Raw genomic sequence first — 20318 nt, forward strand, 5'->3', positions numbered from 1 at the left:
TCATTCATTCATTCAGTCTATATGCTAATATATTCTAATATAATATATAATATTCTATATAATCTATATTCGTTGAGTTGAATCAAAAATCGAGTATAAAAATCCAGCCGAGAATCGGAATCGAAAATCGGACCGAGAATCTAAATCAAATCGATGTGATAGCTTGTGAATCGAAATCGAATCAATCTGAAACATCTGAATCGATACCCAGCCCTACTATTAACCTATCAAAATTAATCCTATTAACATGTTGTAAGAAGGAGCTAGAACAATATAAGTCTTTCAAAAAATTTTGAAGGATGAAAAATATCATCTGTTATCATTATTTGCAAAATTACAGATATCGGACCCTGTTTTAACAATCTAAGTGCATTGTCTAAAGCGCACAGCGCAACGTCTTAATGGGCGTGTTCGAATCCATTTTTGCTAATTTAACGACGGAAAAAATGGTTTGTGCGCCGAGCGCATGGTCGAAAAGGGTTGGTCCTTTTTTATGAGTAATGGGAGTATTTTGGGCGTAATGTGCAATAAACCAATGAGAGTCTCAGCTCTCATCCCCTTTAAAAGCCAGTTGCGCTGCCACTATGTCTAATCCCTATTTAGATGACGGACTTTGTAAACTGAAAAACTAAGCGGAGGAAGAAGATCCCCAGTTTAAGATTAATGTTAAATAATTGTGTTGTTTTTCACTTTTATTGAAATTGTTATTTTTTTATTAAAACCTTTAAAACCCGTTTTCTTTTAGTCATGGAAGTAAAAAAGCAGGCTTTTAATTGCTTTAAATGTATGGCTATCCAATATCATCAAAAAATAATTTACAAGTATGTAATAAAAGGTTTGTACTCTAAAAATACTTTATTTGTAACAAACAGGAGATAAAGATTTTACAAACGGCTCTCGTTTCAGCACTTGGACAGCGTCAGTTTTTTTTAAGCATTACTTAAAAATGTTTCTCATCTCACCATATCCACAGGTACAGAGTTGCATATACAATAAATCCGTGAGGTAGCATTTAAAAAAAAAACATTTAAAAACAGATGCATTTGTTTAAAGCAAAGCATTTATTTACTTACCAGGCTGCAGCCTTCTAACGTCTCATAATTAGTCCTCATTTATGTCCAAGAGACTCAATAATAATCTTTTACATTTGAATGCTTTAATTTTTAATATTTAAAAGCTTCGTGTGCTGTTACGCATCCATGTGTGTGATTAGCAAATCCATGTTGTCGTCCCGTTTATAGGCGCATATTACTAATGCGCTCTTTAAATAACAAAAAACATATTGCGCCACTTTAGACCAGGTTTTAGTTGGTCAATAGTTTAGTTGCCTCAAAATAGCAACACACCAACAATGCGCCTGAACACACTTCGTTTTTAGATCAGAATGCCCATGGGCGCAACATTGGGCGCAAATGCATTTGCTATTTAAACAACGTGGTGCTAAAGTGGAAATGATAATTGCGCAGGGTGGAAACTAGCAAAAGACACTTGCGTCGCGCATTGCTCTGCATTGCGCCGGGTGTAAGAGAGCCCATCATCTTCATCAAATAGTTTTGCCTTTATTGCACACCCCTCTTCAACGGGAGCTTATCTCATGTGTGTTCCATTAGGTCTTGTAGCAATGTTCTCCCAAAGATCTGGGAGGCCATTTTACCTTATTTTGGCTTCTCCAAACAAGAGAACATAGTGTCATGAATCATTTCCCTTAAATGAGAGGGTGTTCCCTTTGAAAACACCCAGTGGGCCTCCATGTGTTTACATACTGTACAGCGGGAAGAACCTCTTCCTCTGCTTCACCATTGTTCCATATTGAGATGTTGTACTTAGGCCTTTTCACCTGTGTCGACAATGAGATGAAGACATGTATGATATGTTGTGGTTTAGTGTTTGGGATAGTAACAATGCAACGGTAACAATACACCACAAGGATAAAATTTTCAAATCCAATAATATTAGCAACAAAGCTCACTTAAATGCACTGTACAGTCCATATTGCAAAAGGTTCGTTGTTGATCCACTTTTTCACATTTATTTATTTACTTAGGTTCCTGTTCCACTTTTTCATATTTATTTATTTATTTATTTTAAAGAGGGTTCATTGTTTGCCTTTTGTGACCACCCATAAAGCATCATAATTCACACGTTAAAGGATTACTCCCACCATAGATTAAGTAAATTGAGAATTTCAGGGAATGACGTGAATTTCTTTTAATAATTGTCAACTTTGTCTCAATTACTTGCGTCACTAACCTTAAGTATTATGTGACGGTGTAATTTAATCCACAATGTTTGTTACCTTAGATCCTGGATATCCGCAGATCCATATATGAGGTTTTGGTGTCTGTTTATTTTTAAGTAATTTTTTTTGGGCAAGTAAAACACGTTAGTGTTTGGGGCTGCACAATTGATCGAAAAACTTATCAGGATTACAATGACTGGTGAAACTATTACATAATAGGCAAAACCTGAATGCCCATGCTCATTTCTGTGCATTTTGGTGGTATGTTTGGGCACCAATTACAGTGGTGGATCAGAGATTTTAAAATGTAAAAGTTGACATGTTCTTTAGCCATTTGTTTTTACTAACAACATAACTTCCATAATTATTTATTACTTACACATTATATTATTTTGGATGTTTAAATGTAGCTGCTTCACAAAAAGTTTTAAACATTTCCAAACTTTAATTATTCATAATTATTGCAATTACAATCAAAGTGATTAATCAACAGTTATGATTTTTTTCATAATCGTGCAACTCTATTAGTTTTCTTAATCTTTCTTATGATATCACAGATTTTGTGAGTGGAAACAGTTTTCTATCTCTGCAATAACACTGTTCCTTACTTTTCTCAGTTAATTTGGTTTCATTGTTTTATTGTATATTGCATATTTCCTTATATATCCCTTATATTATATATTGCATTGTTTCTGCAGCATTGTTGCGGAGTGCTTGTAATGTGAAAGCTGGTTTAAAAGCAATTTGTTGTGTAAGGGGCCAGTCACACCAATAGCGTTTATGGCAGTTGCAGGCGCCTTTTTTGAATGATATTCTATGGGCAGGGCGCGTTTGCGCGCTGTTTATGCGCGCCGAGCGCCTTGCGGTTTTTTGCCGCCTGCCGCGCACGCGTTTTTGAAGGAGCGCTGAGAGCGGAGAAGCGCCCGACGTCATTCGTGTCTTTCCATTGTCCAATCGAATGAGGGGAGAGGCGGGCCTTACGTTGTGGTGAGGGAAGTTACAGTTGCTTTGAAGAACCGGACACCACTCGCTCACTCTCTCCTGTGTGTTTGTGCACCTCTGACCCTCAAACAAGGTCAGAGCAAGCGTCCTCTTTTTAAAGTTTCTGCTGATATGACAGTTAACAGCAAAAGGGCGCTCACGCTTCAATATTTGATTGACAAGACAGCTGACTCGGTGGTTGCTTAGCAATATGAAAAGCCGCGTCGCACTGCTCTTTTTTTAAAAAAGGCAGTGCGTCGCGCCTTGCGTTTGCAAGCGTTTAAAGCGCTTTTGGTGTGACTGAAGCCTAAGGCTCTATAAAGTTTTTTTCCTACAATTTGTTTATCACAAGGAGGTAAAAAGCACAAATGTGTTTGCGTGTCTAGAGAGAATTGCTTGTTTTGTTCGCTGAGAGCTGGAGGGGGTGAAAGGGATACAGTTAAAAGGATGGAGCTTTAAATGAACTAAATGTGGATGGAAATAATGTGTTATGTAACGTAGAGACAATTTAATATTAAAATGTCAATTGTTACAATAATGACCGTGATTTCAGAGTATCAGACATAACATTATTAAAAACTAAATTATGCTGATTGAAGACTTAAATCTTTGAATGCCAAAAGTAGATATTTAATATAATAGATATATCAAATTCCTTTGTCATTAGTGGATATGCTTCCATGTGTTTAATTTGTTGTTTATTGCCTGTGGACTCTATTTTAATGTAATCAGTGATCTTCTCTATAAACGTTCCCAGATTAAACGTTGTGTTGATCTCATCTCTTCCTCTCCTCCAGCCGGATAACATTCTCTACCCCCCCTCCATGTCGCTCCGCAAGTTCAGTAACCCAGAGGTCTCTCAGGGCACAAATTTAGCACTGAAATTTCAACGACAGCACAGCGAAGATGGCAAACAACTGAGACGAGGAAGCCTAGGAGGTGCTTTAACAGGTAACACGTAGCCCTTTACAGTACAAAACCAGGAAAATGTATATGGTTTTTCTTTATAACAACCAGTTTCAAAGCATTTTAGATTAGCCAGTTATAACATGTTTATTTTAATATGTCATGCATTAAATATCCCTGACACTAATTCTCTTTAAATCGCCAAACAAGCAACCCCAAAAAAGGAAGTGCTTGCCCCACATGCACCCTTCCTGTGAATTATTTTATGTTAATGAGGTTGTTCATATTGAGTGAGATGAAATGTTTTTGGAGGGCAGGGTTTTTCAAATGAAAGGCATGTGGGTGAAAATGCGAAACTACTAAAAGCATCTTCAAGGCGGCGTGTATAAATTCAGAATTAAAGAAGCAGCGGGGGGTGGCCATATCCAAAACCTCGTCATAGTGTTTTATTAATTCAATTTGATTTATGTTTGCCAGGATCATAGAAAAAAAGATGATTACCACACACATAAAACACAACGCATTAGGTGGAACCTCTCCAGATGATTAAATGGATTTATTTGGTCTTTTTTTCCGTCTGCTCTAGAGCCCGACCGATTTATCGTTTTGCCGATTTTATCGGCCGATATGAGCCTGTCGCAGATATATCTGTATCGGTGTATAAGCCGCAGATATGAAGCCAATATGAACGTTCCTTACAGAAGACATTAAATGCTTTTGAAAGATGTAAGTACTTGTTTGTCCAGCAGAGTGCGCCCTACTGGTTGCTAATGGTGACCCAGGTCACTCACTGTAGTGACACCAGCCAACCCCCCTTCACTTCAGTCAGTCCCTCAGTTCAGGTGGGGGCAGTCACGCGGTTTCTTCACAACATTTTACACCTGGTGTTAAGACGCGCTTTGGTCGATTGGATTATAAGTGGGCGAGAAAGACACATTCCGGTTTACATTTGGTGTTTTTAATCCGTCTCTTTTGTCCACTTGCGAGTTGTTTAAAACGCAAGAGGAAGAAATGACGCGAGGCGGAGAAAGGACACGCTTAAACTGACGCGCAGTCTGTGGGAGTACAGCTGCTTGTGCTGTTACTGAACATGCTCATTTCAAAGCAATTGATTAAATAAGCTTGCGCAACTTTACACCCTCGCTAAATTAAAGAGGCGGAGAGCAGACAGTTTAAAGTACCGGCAGAACATTGTGGGTTCGCGTCATAAAAACGTTGTGCAGTACATTAAACATAAGCCTACATCAGTATGTTGTCAGTAAAGCATTGTCGTCTTAACAGTAAGTTTCTAATTAATTTGTGAAGTACATAACTTACTGTAAAGCAAATAAACAATGACTTTATAAGTTTCCATTTTCAAAATAAGCCCAATATAACATTATTCTCGTCAAAACTGACAATCATTTAAGTTATATGTATTTTGTTTTGTTTGTGTTTTTAAAGTTATTTATAATTAGTCAAGTTTACTGTTTTGTGCACTTATATCAGAATCATTTTGGATAATAAAGTTTATTGTTAACTTGTAAAACACACCTGCCTATATTACATATCTTTGTCACGTCATTTTAAGTGTTTGATCACCACATTTGTGAGTGATCATTGCAAAAAAAGTATTTATATATAGTATATTCTGTTAATGTATATAGTGTATTATATGTACATTACAGTAGCCTGCTAGTATAATATACTGTAGTATATGTGTACTGTACTATAATATACACATAAAGAATATCGGCCGATATATCGTTATCTGTGTTTTTTTTACTCCCTAATATCTGTATCGGCATCGGCCCCAAAAAATGCATATCGGTCGGCCTCTAGTCTGCTCGTTTGTTGTGTCTCTTCACAAAATTAAATTTCTGTCATAGTTTACTCACTCGCATGTTGTTCTATATTTTTCTGAATACAAAAGAAAATATTTTGATATTTTGGTAACCATACAGTTGATGGTACCCATTGACTTTCATAGTATTTGTTTTTCCTACTTTGGAAATTGTGTGCTTACCATAATTTATCATAAAATAGAATTACATGAGGGGAGTGTACTATGACATTTTTGGGCAAACTATCCCTTTAATATGACGTGTTAAATAATAAAAAAATAAAAAAACCTGTTATTGCACCAAATAGACACTTTAACTCGTATTTAAAACTCCCAGGGTTAATAAAAATATTTGTAATCTAGACATTTGTTATGCTTAAACTGCTTATATGTGTTGCATCAGGTATATAGGATACATATTTGAAATACTTCATGCTGAGGGTGATAAATTGACATTTCCTGAGTTCTGTGGATGATACATTGTGGAAACAGGCATTTTCCTCCTACGTATCCTGTTTTTTTGACCTGGTTCTCTGGCCATGTGGAGCCACAAACACACAAATACTGGTTAGCAAAAGGTTGCCTAGAATGTGATTATACCCCAGCTGAATCGTTCTGTTAGATTTCTTTTAGAATGGATCTGATTTAAAGTGCTTTTGGACTGCTTTTATCATAATTTAATACCCATTATTTAAAAGAAACCAAAAATCTGTCATTATTTATATTTCTCATAAACTCTTATTTTCTTTATATTCTTTGTTTCATTTGCATTTTTACAGAAGTTATTATTTGGCAAAAATTCTTGCCCTCCATTGCAGCTTGCAAATCTTTTACCAACCCTGTCTGTGCAAAGTGTGTCCAATCCTTAAGCTTATTGCCGGCTAAAGAGTAAACATTTGACGAGGTACATGAATACTAGGAAAAGGACTGGATGTAACCTTGCATATCCCAGCACTGTTTACATGGTGTAAACTCCGAACACACAAGAATTATGTTAGTAACCCAAAACCATACGTTTATCCACTTAGAAAAGTAGCCTCACTTCAAAATAATGAATTATAGCCCAAACACTTACAAAAATACAAGCTTCACATTTTGGTCAAAAGAGCAGTGTTGTCACGACCTGCTAGTTGTCAAGGAGAATATTACTGTGTTTAGCCCGAGAAAGCAAACAGCTGCTGATTCATATGTAAAGGACGTCAGATCATACATAAACACTTGAGTCCTGAAATAACACTCCACGGATAATAACAAGTGAAGAGACAAAAAACAAAAATGATCAAATCCATTTAATTATCTGGAGAGGCTCCATTTAATGCATTGTTTTATGTGTGTGGTAATCATTTTTTCTATCATCCCAGCAAACATAAATCAAATTGAATTAATATAATACAATGATGAGGTTTTGTTATGACCACATGACCCCCCTGCTGCTCCTTTTATTCTGAATTTGTTCAGCATTATCATGCTTTGCCTAATACATTTACAGTACAGCAAAGTGAAAGACCTAGGTTAATCGAAATATATATAAAGTAAAGCCAATTGTGCATGTCAAACTGTTTCTTGGATCGTGTAAAATAATGCTGCACATTTTGGGTGGTGAGTGTGGGCCACCGGTGCAGGGGTTTCCCTGCCTTCATCGCTCATACTGTAGGTTGCATTATTTTGCCAAGATAAGCGTATGGAGTTGATATGGATTTTCACAGTTGCATTAGTTGTAATTTGTAATTTACCAAGGCTCCATGACCTTCATGCTGTTTATTTGGCATGTATTATTCATGAATTATTTGGCATATACTGCAAGCAGTTATTTGGAAGAAACATCTTCCATGTTAACCTGAGTTTTTATGCTATGCCACAACTGCTACAGGCAAATAGTGACATGACATTTATTAGTCACCTGGTTTCCTATTTTAACCCTACCTTTAAAACCCAGTTAAAGTCATTTTTTTTGTGATTTACGGTTTTCTAAATAAAACCATCCTACATACGTAAATATACAGTATTATGTAGTGATGCACCGATGTATCGGCCGCCGATATTTATCGGCCGATTTTTGATTAATTTGAAACCATCGGCATATCGGCAATAGCACGAGAAAGGCCGATACCGATTGTTTATTAATTAACTGCATAAAGAAATCCATTATATGTAAAAAAAATGAGTTAATGTTGTTAATGAAAGAAAGCAGAATAGCAAAAACCTCCTTTACAGGTTGTCATGTTGTCTTTTTATATTTGTTTTAGCTTAATTTGTGCCTCTCTTTTTATGCTGGTCACTTGAATGTTAATTAGATCCAATCCATGTTCAGTAAAAATTATTTGATGCAGAAATAAACTAGCTAATAGACCAACTGTATAGTATTGTATACAAGTGTTTAATATCGGTATCGGCATCGGCCAGACGTTGTCTGTTTAAATCGGTATCGGCCCAAAAAAATCCTATCGGTGCATCCCTATTATTATGTAAAGAAAATTTACCTTGAAATCTTTAATATTGACTAAGGACTTGTCAAAGATTAAAATTAAAGTGAAATCAATGAGTGAAATCAAACTTTATTGCTCCAACTCTCTAAAAAATGCTGGGCTCTTTTAAAAAAAGGATGAGCCCAGCAGCTGGGTTACAGTTAACCCAATTTTTTAATATTTGACCCAACAATAGGTTGAAATAACCCAGCATTTTTGGTTGAAATAACCCAGCATCAGTTAAATTACATCCCGGCAGGCCGGGCTCTTCCCTTTTTTGACCCAATACTCGGTTGAAAATAACCCAGCATGTTTTAGAGTGTAATCTCATAATCAGATTTTTAGATTTTAGGCTAAAGTTCACACACTTTAAAAATGGCTGGAGTATTTTTTGACCCATCATGGGTAAATATTGGAAGGAACACATCATGCTGGGTTAAAATGACCCAATGTTAGGTTGTTGTTATGTGACCATGGGGTATAATAACCCAGCATTGGGTCAATTTTAACCCAGCGGTGTGTTCTCGCCCATATTTACCCATTATGGATCAAAAATAACCCAGCCATTTAAAGTGAGTGCAGACAGGGTCACATTTCTCTGCCGAACTTTTTGGAAGTTTTAAGTTTCCTACTGTAGGTGTGGAAGTTTAGGTATTATATGACAAATGGCATTTTTGCTGTCAGAGTAAAAAAGTCAGTTTGCTATTATTTCTGACCAGTTGGCCTAACCAACCTCAATTTTTCCAGGGAAGTACCTGCTGCCATATGTCTCAGCACAGCATTCGTGGTCAGCCACAGGTTCAGAGACCACCAACCTGGTTCGCATGCGCTCCCAGACCCTTGGGAAATCTGCACCATCCCTCACGGCCAGCCTGGTCAGTATACCACATTACCTTATTTCCATAACAGGGGCTCCCTGACATCTGTATGAGATCATTTGGTAGATTTGTATCTTGAACACAAGGGGGCACTGGTGTATCAAAAGCACACTTGATTTGTCTTGTTTTGAAGTCTATTGTATTCAATAACAAATAACTCTTTAAATACAGTAGACTTGCTTGATGTTACCTTTACATTTTAACACAAAACTCCTGTCATTGTTGTGTTTGATGGTGTCTTGTAATGAAGAGAAAATGAAATGTTACACTTGCATATTTAAGGGACACTGCGGACCACTGTAGTAAATGGGTTGTAATTCAGTTGTCACATAGAGACGAGCAGGTGGTAGCTTTTGTGTGGCTGCCACTGAACCTGGATTACTCATCTTTGTTGATGACATAACTGCTGATGACAGCAGCGTGATGAACTTTGAAGTATACTGAACAAAAAAGCTGTCTTTGATGCTATCACTGCACCCTATCTGACACATAGGGTTCACAGAGCACCTATGTTTCATCATTTATCCCGACCGAAACCTTTAACAAGGGTTTTTCATGTATGGACTGCTGTATCCCTGGTGTAATTGGATGTGCATCACTTTACTTCTCTTAAAATGCATTGTGAAGTATTTTTTATGAGATCTGCAATAAGAAGTGGAGGGAAAAATTGAGGTCACGTCCCGAAAAGCATTATATTGATACTATAAAAGGATGAAAGGCATAAAGAGCTGAAAGAACTTGTAGATCATTGTTTGTTGTCAAATAATGTCAATGAAGATGTACAATATAATAATATAAAACCCTTTAAGTGCATCCAACACTTTTTCTTGTAAATGAGCATTTTTTTATGTCAGAAACATTTTTGATGAATGTATAATATGTGCCGAGAGCATTTGTTTAATATCATTATCTAATTTTGATGGGTGGCATTTAGAGGCTTTTGCATCTAAGGTCTATAAAAACTCTCTCAGGTATATTATTTTTCTAGAATACACAAAATATACTGGTTCAATAGGTAATACATTCTTATTTTATAGCAATAAAGATAGATAAGTTCTCATATATTCCGCTTTCTTTTCATTATTTGGTACAGCTATCCATTAAAAAAAAATATTAAAGAAATTATTACGAAGTTTGCACAATTATTGCACAAAAAATGTCTTAGTATTACTAATTTCAAAAGACATATTTTTTTACATAAAGTATGCCTTTTTAGATTTTTAAGTTTATGGAAAACATTGCAGTTAAGCGAGTAGTGACAGTATTGACTTTGACTTGGCCATTCATAAACACAAATCTGTGTGCTTTTGATGCATGTTTCACAGTTGTGATGAGGTTTCGATGTTGGTGTGCAGTGCACATCTTTTTCTTCCACGAGTACCGCTGTGCAGATCTGCAAAAAGGTCATTTGCGGTTTGCAATCTTCTTTGTTTTTTCTGATTTTGTATATAGTTTGTCTTGGCATGGATTGATAAACACTGAGGTCTTTGGTATTTTCCAGCTATAGTGTTTCTTCTTAGGTGAGAGTTTTTGAGATTGCAGCATTGTTCACACTTACCAGTCTTTCCTAAAGCTGCAATCCATACCACTTATTATAATAGACAAAAAAAATCCAATACATAAATAAATTAATCATTGTTTAAAACTGTCACGCTTTGGTGTGATTTTCTTCTTGCAAACCATGCAAAATCACCATATTAGAGATGTGCATTCTTTTTGAGGATTAATTCATCTACTCATGTGTCTCTTTTCACATCTGTGTCGCCTGCTGTTGGCATTTTGATGAGGAAGGGTTACTTTTTGTATACTTGTAAGATTCAAAGGTGGATTGAATTTGTCTATTGGTGCCGTCTTTGGCACAAAAATCTTACTATTTAAAGGGGACATTTCACAAGACGTTTTTAAGATATTCAAATAAATCTTTGATGTCCCCAGAGTACATATGTGAAGTTTTAGCTCAAAATACCATATAGGTAATTTATTGTGGCATGTTAATGCGGGGCGGCAGTGGCCTAGTGGTTCATGTAGGTTGTCCGGAAGGTTGGTGGTTCAATCCCCGGCTCCACCGGACCGAGTGTCGAGGTGTCCTTGAGCAAGACACCTAACCCCAGCCGCTCCCGACGAGCTGGCTGGCGTCTTGCATGGCTGACACCGCCATCGGTGTATGAATGTGTGAGTGAATGGGTGAATGTGAGGCTAATTGTAAAGCGCTTTGGATGGCCATAGGTCTGTTAAAAGCGCTATATAAATGCAGTCCATCCATCCATTTAAAATAGGCACTTTATGGGTCTGAGCAAAAGTGCACCGTTTTTGTGTGTATATGAGCTGCTCAGGTGGGCGGAGTCTCAAGCGCTCGCGCTGTAGACAAGAAATTGCATTCTCTTAAAAAGTCAATCATCTGTTTTATGCATACTAAATACATGTTTATCAGCAGATGGGGAACATTGTGGAATAAAAATAAAGACTTTTAGGTCTCATGCTGCCAGTGTTTTAAACAGGCACAATTTTTTTTCAACAATAAAATACACTTCCACAAACACTCAGAAGTTTACTTTTTGACCAAACCACACAAGCACATTTAAAAGATCTGTAATAAAACAACACGTTTAATGCTTAAACTTTAGAGAAACAGATCAAATGACATGTTTATGCTTATTGTGTATGATTCGCATTTCTGTCCGTCTCTCACACTCTGTCTTGTGACTCCTCGTATTCATTTGACACTTCAGAGAAACATTAAACAACATATTTAGAGATGGTCCTCACTGTGGAACACAACATCCACTTTATATACTTTGTTCCGTCAAATGAACCAGTATATTTGCGTTGTTGCAGCCCGCAATTAGTTGCAACCTGTGGTCGCCAACATTTGCTCTTATCAATTTAAGTGTACGTTTGATAAATAATATAGTTGAGAAAGATTCATAATTTAGAAAGTATCACAGTTAGGTGTAAGGGGAGGTAAGGACACGTTCCCGACAGTTTGATATCACTGATGGGATTTATCTGTACATTATCCCACTTATTACACAGCTATTCCTATACGAGTAAATATAAAAACAAATTTATTTGATATATTTTATTAGCAAGTTTAAAAAAAAGTAAATCATCTACGAGGGAAACCTGTTTCCTAATGGCTGTAAGCAAAGACGCGTTAAAACAAGTTCAAAGTCAATTTATTAATTTCTAAATAACATGCCATAGCCTATATATTTTAATAATTATGCATATTCATACTGTATCCATTAATAGGTATTAAACTGTATGTGGTAAGATTACTCGTAGTAGGCTTACCTGAAATGTTTTACTCCAAAACATTATAGCAACTTACATTTCACCCTAAAGGCACTACTTTTATTGTAGTCATAAGTAAAGTCAGTTTTTATGTCAAAATAATAACTTAATTTAGTTACAACTTAATGCGGAAATGGTAATGCAGCAACACGTGTATGACGTGTCTTGTGGTAAAACTGCCGACCAATGGGATCTCTGGATCGGGATCCAGCTCCGCCCCTGGATCTAAATCCAACCCCGCCCCCTGGATGTCTTGTTCTGCAGTGAGGCGCTACTGCATATTTATGCTTATTGTGTTTGATTGTGAATACGCGTTGTTCTCTCATTCTGTCTGGTGCAGTGCATTAATCCTCGTGTTCATTCATATTAACTTCAGAGAAACATTAAACAACATACTTGTATTGATGAAAGGGAACCTTCGCATTGCTTTCTCTCTCTCTCTCGTTCAATCGCTCACTCGCTCTCTCTCTCACTCAGTCTCTCTCTCTCTCTTGCACTTAGGTAACGTTAATCCTCATCCTACGTCATGGGGGGTACGAATTCCGAATGACCCATATATTTACATGCTTGCAGAGAGAGCCTTACCAAAACAAAGTTACAGGGTTGCTATTTTTCATGTTTTCTGGGTTGGTAGAAGCACTGGGGACCCGATTATAGCACTTAAACATGGAAAAAGTCTGATTTTCATGGAATGTCCCCATTAATATTCAACTATGAAGATATTCTGTAATATATCTTTTAGACAAATATCTTTATAATATTCAATATATTGCCCTCCTCTACAGAGGCCTGCCTGGCACTTCAATCTGGCACTCCAAGTAGTTTATAATTATATTAAACAGTGTAGGAGTTTGGTCCAGAATGACTCATTTGATGCAATACCATCAATGTCCAAAAAATGTCGCTAGCGCTGAAAAACTCAACGGGAAAATTAGCGCGCCAGAGCAGCAACAAAATAGAAAGAGAAACACGAAATGGTGCATGTTTAAAACAGAATGGACAGCAAAAACATCAGACAGAAGCTGGTAAAGTAATGCACACCCAAGGTGGCCTTCAGCCGATAAACTGCGGGTGTGCATTATCTTCTTATAATTCAATGGCCCGTCGTCAATTATTACTTGCGTAGTTAATGCGTGTTTGAATAAATAAAGCTACATTTGCTAAATTCATAGTACAGTAAGCGCCTCTTAACCTTTATTTTAAAACTTTATGCGGCCCTCCAGTAAGAAAGTTTGCCCACACCTGCCCTATAAGGGCAACATTACTCAATCAAGCAGCCAGACACGTACGCCAAGAAGGTGGTTTAATAAAAAACGCAAATGCTAAAAATCTTAGAATGTTGTTATGGTTACCTCAGTGTCAATCTTTGCATTTTTTAAGGAGTTATTCATGTTAGACATGGAATGATCATATAGTGGATTTACTTCTTATGTAAATGCTGTTGTCCCTTTCGAAACTTTGCAGTGTGTACAGGGCCATTGTCATTTGGTTTAGTTTTCATTTAATAGTTAAATAGGTTTACATTTTTTATTTGTCTGAGCTAATCCAGGAAACCCGTCCTGTCTTGCTTGCCTCTCCCTAGCCATTGTAGATAGAAGTCCAGCTTCTAGGTTGGGTGCCTGATTTAAATTAATGATCACAGTGGGCTGGGTCAATACAGCGCAAACAGAATGTCATTTACTTAGCGCCTGTATCCAATCGGCTTATCACTGGGGCTTCCTATGTGTCTCTCTCTCTCTCTCTCATCTTTTTAAACATAAGGGCCTAGACCGGCTCAGCTGATGTGAATACTGTCTGACGAGCTTAAAAACAAATTTTTCTGTTCATCAGTATAAGGTTTGTTGATTCATGCATTCTGTATAGCGGTTAAGTGGTTGGCTAGTAAGAATAACAGATCATGTTATTAACAGACAACCATTACCCTCCATACCCATGTTTATTCTTCCATATATGTCTCAGTCGATCTCCGTTTTGTTTCCTCAGCCACCGTGTGCAGTGTTTGCCTTTTATCGGATGTTTACATGACCCTACTTCTAAATCAGCCTCACTGAAAATCAATGATGGCTGGGCCTTCCCGCTTTGCGGAGACTCCCGTTGAATTGCTAATGCTCTGTCCCCAGTGCCATTCCTGCTGTATCTTTTTAGATGTTCCAACTCCCGCAAAATACAAAGTGAAGCAAGATGTCTTGGGAATGTTAACGCTCTTTAGTGAAAACGAGTGCCTGTGGAGTAGGCCGACAGTTCATACGTGACCTTGGAAAGATATTTCTCACACACAGAGGAGGCTTATCTATTCCCTTTGAATACCTCATGCGGAGGCAATATGGGTTTTGGTTTGGATATTCAGGAACATTGTAAACTGTATGTGTTGTCAAAGAGAGTTGTGATAAAAGAAAAATGTGATTTCTGTTATCCTTTCTGCAGTGATCACTGTGTGGATGTCTGATTGCTATATCGAGCTCAGGGTCGTTTTCTATTTTTTTTTTTCTTTATTGAATCTTATTCATGGGAGCTATGTCTTCCAGGGGGAATATAAAATAATAATGGATTTGGTAACAAATGTGTTTGTCTAGGGATATTGTTCTGTTACTTGTAAATATGGCTCTGTTTTCTCCTCTTCAACCTGTCAATTATTTTCTTAGGCACTTTAAGTTTTTTTTATCTTTATAGTAATTATGTGAAATGGATTCTTCAACCATAAATAATAATGTTTGTCATTTTTGTCAACCTCACTTTGCCCAAACCCAGTCTGTGGAACATAAAAAATAATGGTTGGCCCTGCTTTGGTTTCTATTTTTTGACAGCGCAAACATAGACAAAGTAGCCATACTGTACCTAAAATATTAGTTAATTAAAAATAGCTTATAGTGGATTGTTGGATAAAACAGCCCCTGCGTCCGAAATCACATACTTTGACAGTACGTACGTATTGAATTTGATGAAGTACCTACTATTTGTATGTTGTATGAAGTGTGAAGATGGGTAGGGTAAATTGAATACTGATGTACTACATCCGCCATGTTGATACATAACGTGACATACGTCATCATGAAAACAACTGAAGTATTATCTTGGATGATTTTCTCCTTTTTTATAGACAGTTACATCGGACGCACATGCAGTGATGCGATACGGATCTGGGCCCGGTTCCCCAAAACGTTCTTATCGCTAAGTAGTTCTTAACCTATACCTTAACCTCTCTCTTAACTCTATGGCATGATTCCCAAAACGTTCATACGCGAAGTATATAATATGAATAATATGATTTATACTGTAAAAATAATTGACTTACAATCAAGAACAGTCAAGATACATTACATAAATGCACACATATACATCTCAGTAGCCATTAAAACTTTCAATGTATATAAATAATAAACGTATAATGTGATAAAAATGCTATAAAAATACTACACTAAAGGGAAACATAGGGGAAACAGACTTCCACACAACACCGGCCACGTAACTGTTAAGTCCATGCCAATTTATTTATTCGTCAACCCTTAAACCTTTTGACATTTTGCCTGACGAGGCTAAATAAAAAAATCGCCTACCGCATTAAACAGAAATACTGCAATCAATTCTGATTGTTAAGTACCTTAACAGTCGTATAAAAGTGTATTACATATTTTTTTTAAGTCAAAACCCATGTCAAGAAGCGGCACAAGTGGCACAACGGGATAAGGAGGGTGGATAAAGAGCGAGGGATACCCGGTTCGTCTACCCGTATTTCTGACAATTTGATCATTTAATTAATAGTCTATATTTTACGGATAACTTAAACTATGTTAAAATAAATGTGACTGGAATAATTTGAGTAATGTTCCATTTGTATATAACGTGTTGTCTTTCTTAACGTCGTAATGCACCTTCGCGTGAAGTGGAAAATCGATCCCTGAGTGATCGATTGCAAATAATTCAGCACCTTCACTTGGGACAGCGCCATTGTACGTCGTTCTTAGAGGCAGCGTGTTAAGAAGCTTCTTAAGAGACACTTCGGGGAACACACTTAGGAACATCAACAACTTTGGTAAGATATATCTTTTTGAGTCTTCTTAGCACGCTAAGAGTGAACGTTATCGGGGAACCGGGCCCTGGTCTGAACTTTACTTCTGGTTTAATTTTTTTTAATGGTCTAGTTGCTAAACTGAACTCTTGAACAAATACCTCATTAAAAATAACAAATGTTTTGGTTTCCTGGGTAATCTACGTGTTGTTTATTTTGCTTGTTATATAAATAAACTAAGTTTAAAGTACTTTGTTGTTATTTATTCTTAGCGGAGTTTACCGGAAATTGCGTGTTGATCACGAAAGCCGCTTGTTTGTCTTGGGACGATTTATCGTTTGCTTGCGCGTTGTCGCGGTTACACGTCTGGACTAGAGATGCTCCGATCAGCATTTTTGGGGCCGATCACTGATTACCGATCACCAAGATCATGATCTGCCGATCGCCGATCAGTGCCGATCACAGAATGGCAGTGGAATGGGAATCTTTTATCTATAATCTAGCAGAGTTTACACCATTTGTAGAAATGAAACTAACTATAAAATATAGCTGCAAGCAGCAATCACCGGGGTCAAGCCAAAAAGGGCCCAAAAGGATGTATAATTGAGATTGGATAAGCAGACTGAAGAACCTAGATAAACCAAGTTTAATTAGTGAAAAGAGCCCACCCCCGTGTCTCTACGGTGTTCCGATGCAGAGATATAGCTTTTGCAAAAACGGTTGATAAGGTATTCTCATTGGTTGCTAGGGAGTGAATTGGCAACCATCAGTGATTATAGTCAAAGCCATGAAAGGAATAATCCATGATGACTCATGGTTTTAGAAGTGTTGTTGCAGTAGTTTTAGGCAAAAAATGCGTTATTCTATCTCAAAACCAGTAGGTGGCGCAATGACAAAATTGTGCATGCAACCTCAGGTCATAACTGTGTTACATCTAGCTAGTTTTATGACTATACACTTTAGTTTAGTGAAGAAACAGTTGTATGACCATAGGGCTGGCTTGATATCAAAGGTTTTGTTCAATTATAGGGCCACCTAGTGGTGCAAGCATACAATTTTTTTTGTGTGGCCTCAAAATATGCTCATACATCAGGGTATCAAATATGGTAAAAAAATCTCTTTGCGTTACGAAGTTATAGCCATTTATGTGTAAAAACACAAAATTTAAAGGTAATTTTTCGTTTTTTGCAATTTTCAGCCATTTCTGATGAAAATTTTAATACAATGCCAATAGAACTTTTTGTTCAGAAGGTAATGCAATATTCTTCCTATGATGTTTTCGAGTCGATCAGAATTACGCTCGCGGAGATATTCGCGCGTGTTTTTTAAGTGCTATTTTGCCGCGCAGGGTAAACCGTAAGGCCAATTCTGGCATGTTTGGTATCGTTGGACTCGGCAACAATTCAGGACTCCAAGGAAACAAGTCCCATGAAAATACGTCGATCACAGCCAAAGTTATAGGTGTGTAAAACATTCGTCTTACCACTAGGTGGCGCTGCGACGAAACTGGGCATGCGCTCTCAGTTCCTGACTGGCATCACAAGTACCAAGTGTCGTTTCAATAGGCTTAAGTTTGGCGAAGATACAGCCTCAAATCCATTTTTTTGCACTCTACGTAAAATTTGTTGACGCGGTTTACGCAAACAGATTGGCGAATCGACATGAATTCCATAACTTTTTGCCGTGAGGGTCTGTAGATGCTACATACCGATTTTCGTGGAAATCGGGCAAAAGCTCTAGGACGAGTTCGCAAAAGTAGGTTTTACGAATAATTCAAAATGGCGGAAAAATTTTCATGACGGAAAATGACGTCATAGGGTCCAGTCGAATCGTCTTGAGCCAAGGAATCAGAGGAAACAAGAATTTCGTTTCTAGGACTTACGGATCAAAAGTTATAAGCAAAAACATAAGTGCAACTTTGGACTGTTGGTGGCGCTAGCGGGTTTGAGATAGAGACTCCAAATTTGCTGTGGATAATATTTGGACTGTCCTTTATCAGTGTGCCAAATTTCATAACTTTCCTACGTACGGTTCTATGGGCTGCCATAGACCGCAATGGCGGAAGAAGAAGAAGAAGAAGAAGAAGAAGAAGAAGAAGAATAATAATAATAATAAGAAAACTAACAAATACAATAGGGGTCTTCGCCCCTTCGGGGCTTGACCCCTAATTAGGTATATTATTGTTTTAATAGAGAATCAAATAAATAAGCACAACAAATATTTCTTCATGCAAAGAGAAATGTAATATGCCTTTAAAAAGGTTTATGTTTGTTAAAAGTAATTAAAATAAAACACTTCACAGTCTTTATTGTATGATTTAAATATACACGCATTCGTATGAAGTACAACAGTTCTTCACTGATGAGCAGAGAGTAATTTTATTGAGAGATGAATTAGGTTACTGTTGCTTTAAGACGTGAGAGAGATTGTTCTCTTCACGTGCACTGATGACCGGCTGCTGTGTATGGGTGCGGCGGGTGTCCGCAAACAAGAGCAGCTGTGAGGAAATGGAAGTTTAAACCTTCAAAACTTTAAAACGAATGCAAGTAATAAACTTTCGGCATGAGGATGCAATTGTCCGCGATAGATATGTGTTGTATACGCTGTGTGATAGGGATGTGAAGACGCATCGCGCTGAGGACCGGAGCGCATTCTCATAGAAAATACGCATATCTCTGTAAAGGCAGAGAGAGAAATCCAAATCTGCACGTCACACATGAGCAACGGGTTACAAAATGCTCGCACTGTCTAAAATTGTCTCTAATTGCAGCCGCATCAGGAACGCTATGATGACAAAAGTAAACAGAAAGATCGGCTCATGAGATCGGCAAATTTAGCGAGTGCCGATCGCGTCATTTAATGCCGTTATCGGCCGATTACGATCGGCGGCTGATCGATCGGAGCATCCCTAGTCTGAACTTAACTTCCGGTCTCTGTTTGTAAGAGTTTGCAATGGTCTAACTAGTGGCTAATCTGAACTATTGAAAATAACAAATGTTTTGGTTTCCTAAAGACAAGATCACCGCTATGTAAAGGAAGGTTTGGCAGCCGATCTGTAGTTAACAGTGCCTCTCTTTCTATTTCTCTCTTGGCGATTAAATACAGGTTAATCCACTCATTATTTCAGATTCAAAAGTCTACTTGCTGTCCGAGTGTCGGGTGACTTTACATGACAGCTTTGCATTTTTTATATCTTGAGACAGCTTAAGCTTAGCTTGTTCAGTGCAATGGACTTGACATTAGCATTGTTTTTTGCTACCATCTCTGTGCAAACTTTTTAGATTTTAGAAAAGATATGGTTTATTAATAATAATGTTATAAAAATTGGGAGAAAGAAAATGCAGCATGTGGTCGGGACCTTTAATCAAGAACCAGTTGTTATCACCATAGAAACCAGAGGCTGCTGAAACTACACATGAGCTTTAGGGCTCACGGCTGTTCTATGATCGACTCGGGTTTTACACACAATATTAATCAGACTTGGGACCTGAAGTAATTAAACTAGGACCGACCCGGACCCGACTGACCATTTAAAATATAAACCAGAACTGTAGGGGTCCCAGGTCCACCGTGAAGAACTCTAATGGTAAAACTCTGCTCAAGTTCAGAAACATGGAAGGATACAACGTGACACAGAGCTTGCTTCGCATTGCACCCAATTCATTGAGAGACAGAGAGCATGCAAACGCACACCGAACTCAAGCGGGGGAGACACGACGTGCTTGCA

At 37.5% G+C, this 20318-nt stretch overlaps 1 protein-coding gene across 5 annotated transcripts in view; it reads left to right on the forward strand.

Moving 5' to 3' along the window:
* The window catches only part of mast4 (microtubule associated serine/threonine kinase family member 4), a 152275-nt gene that overhangs the window by 28310 nt on the left and 103647 nt on the right, over positions 1 to 20318 (forward strand). For all 5 annotated transcript variants that reach the window (XM_065284553.2, XM_073814774.1, XM_065284554.2 and 2 more), the window contains exons 2-3: positions 4018 to 4171; positions 9161 to 9288. In XM_065284553.2, the coding sequence (XP_065140625.2) occupies positions 4018 to 4171; positions 9161 to 9288 (282 nt within the window). The remainder of the gene's footprint in view (positions 1 to 4017; positions 4172 to 9160; positions 9289 to 20318) is intronic.

This window comes from Paramisgurnus dabryanus, chromosome 5 (genome assembly GCF_030506205.2).
Source record: "Paramisgurnus dabryanus chromosome 5, PD_genome_1.1, whole genome shotgun sequence".
In the NCBI taxonomy this organism is placed as follows: domain Eukaryota; kingdom Metazoa; phylum Chordata; class Actinopteri; order Cypriniformes; family Cobitidae; genus Paramisgurnus; species Paramisgurnus dabryanus.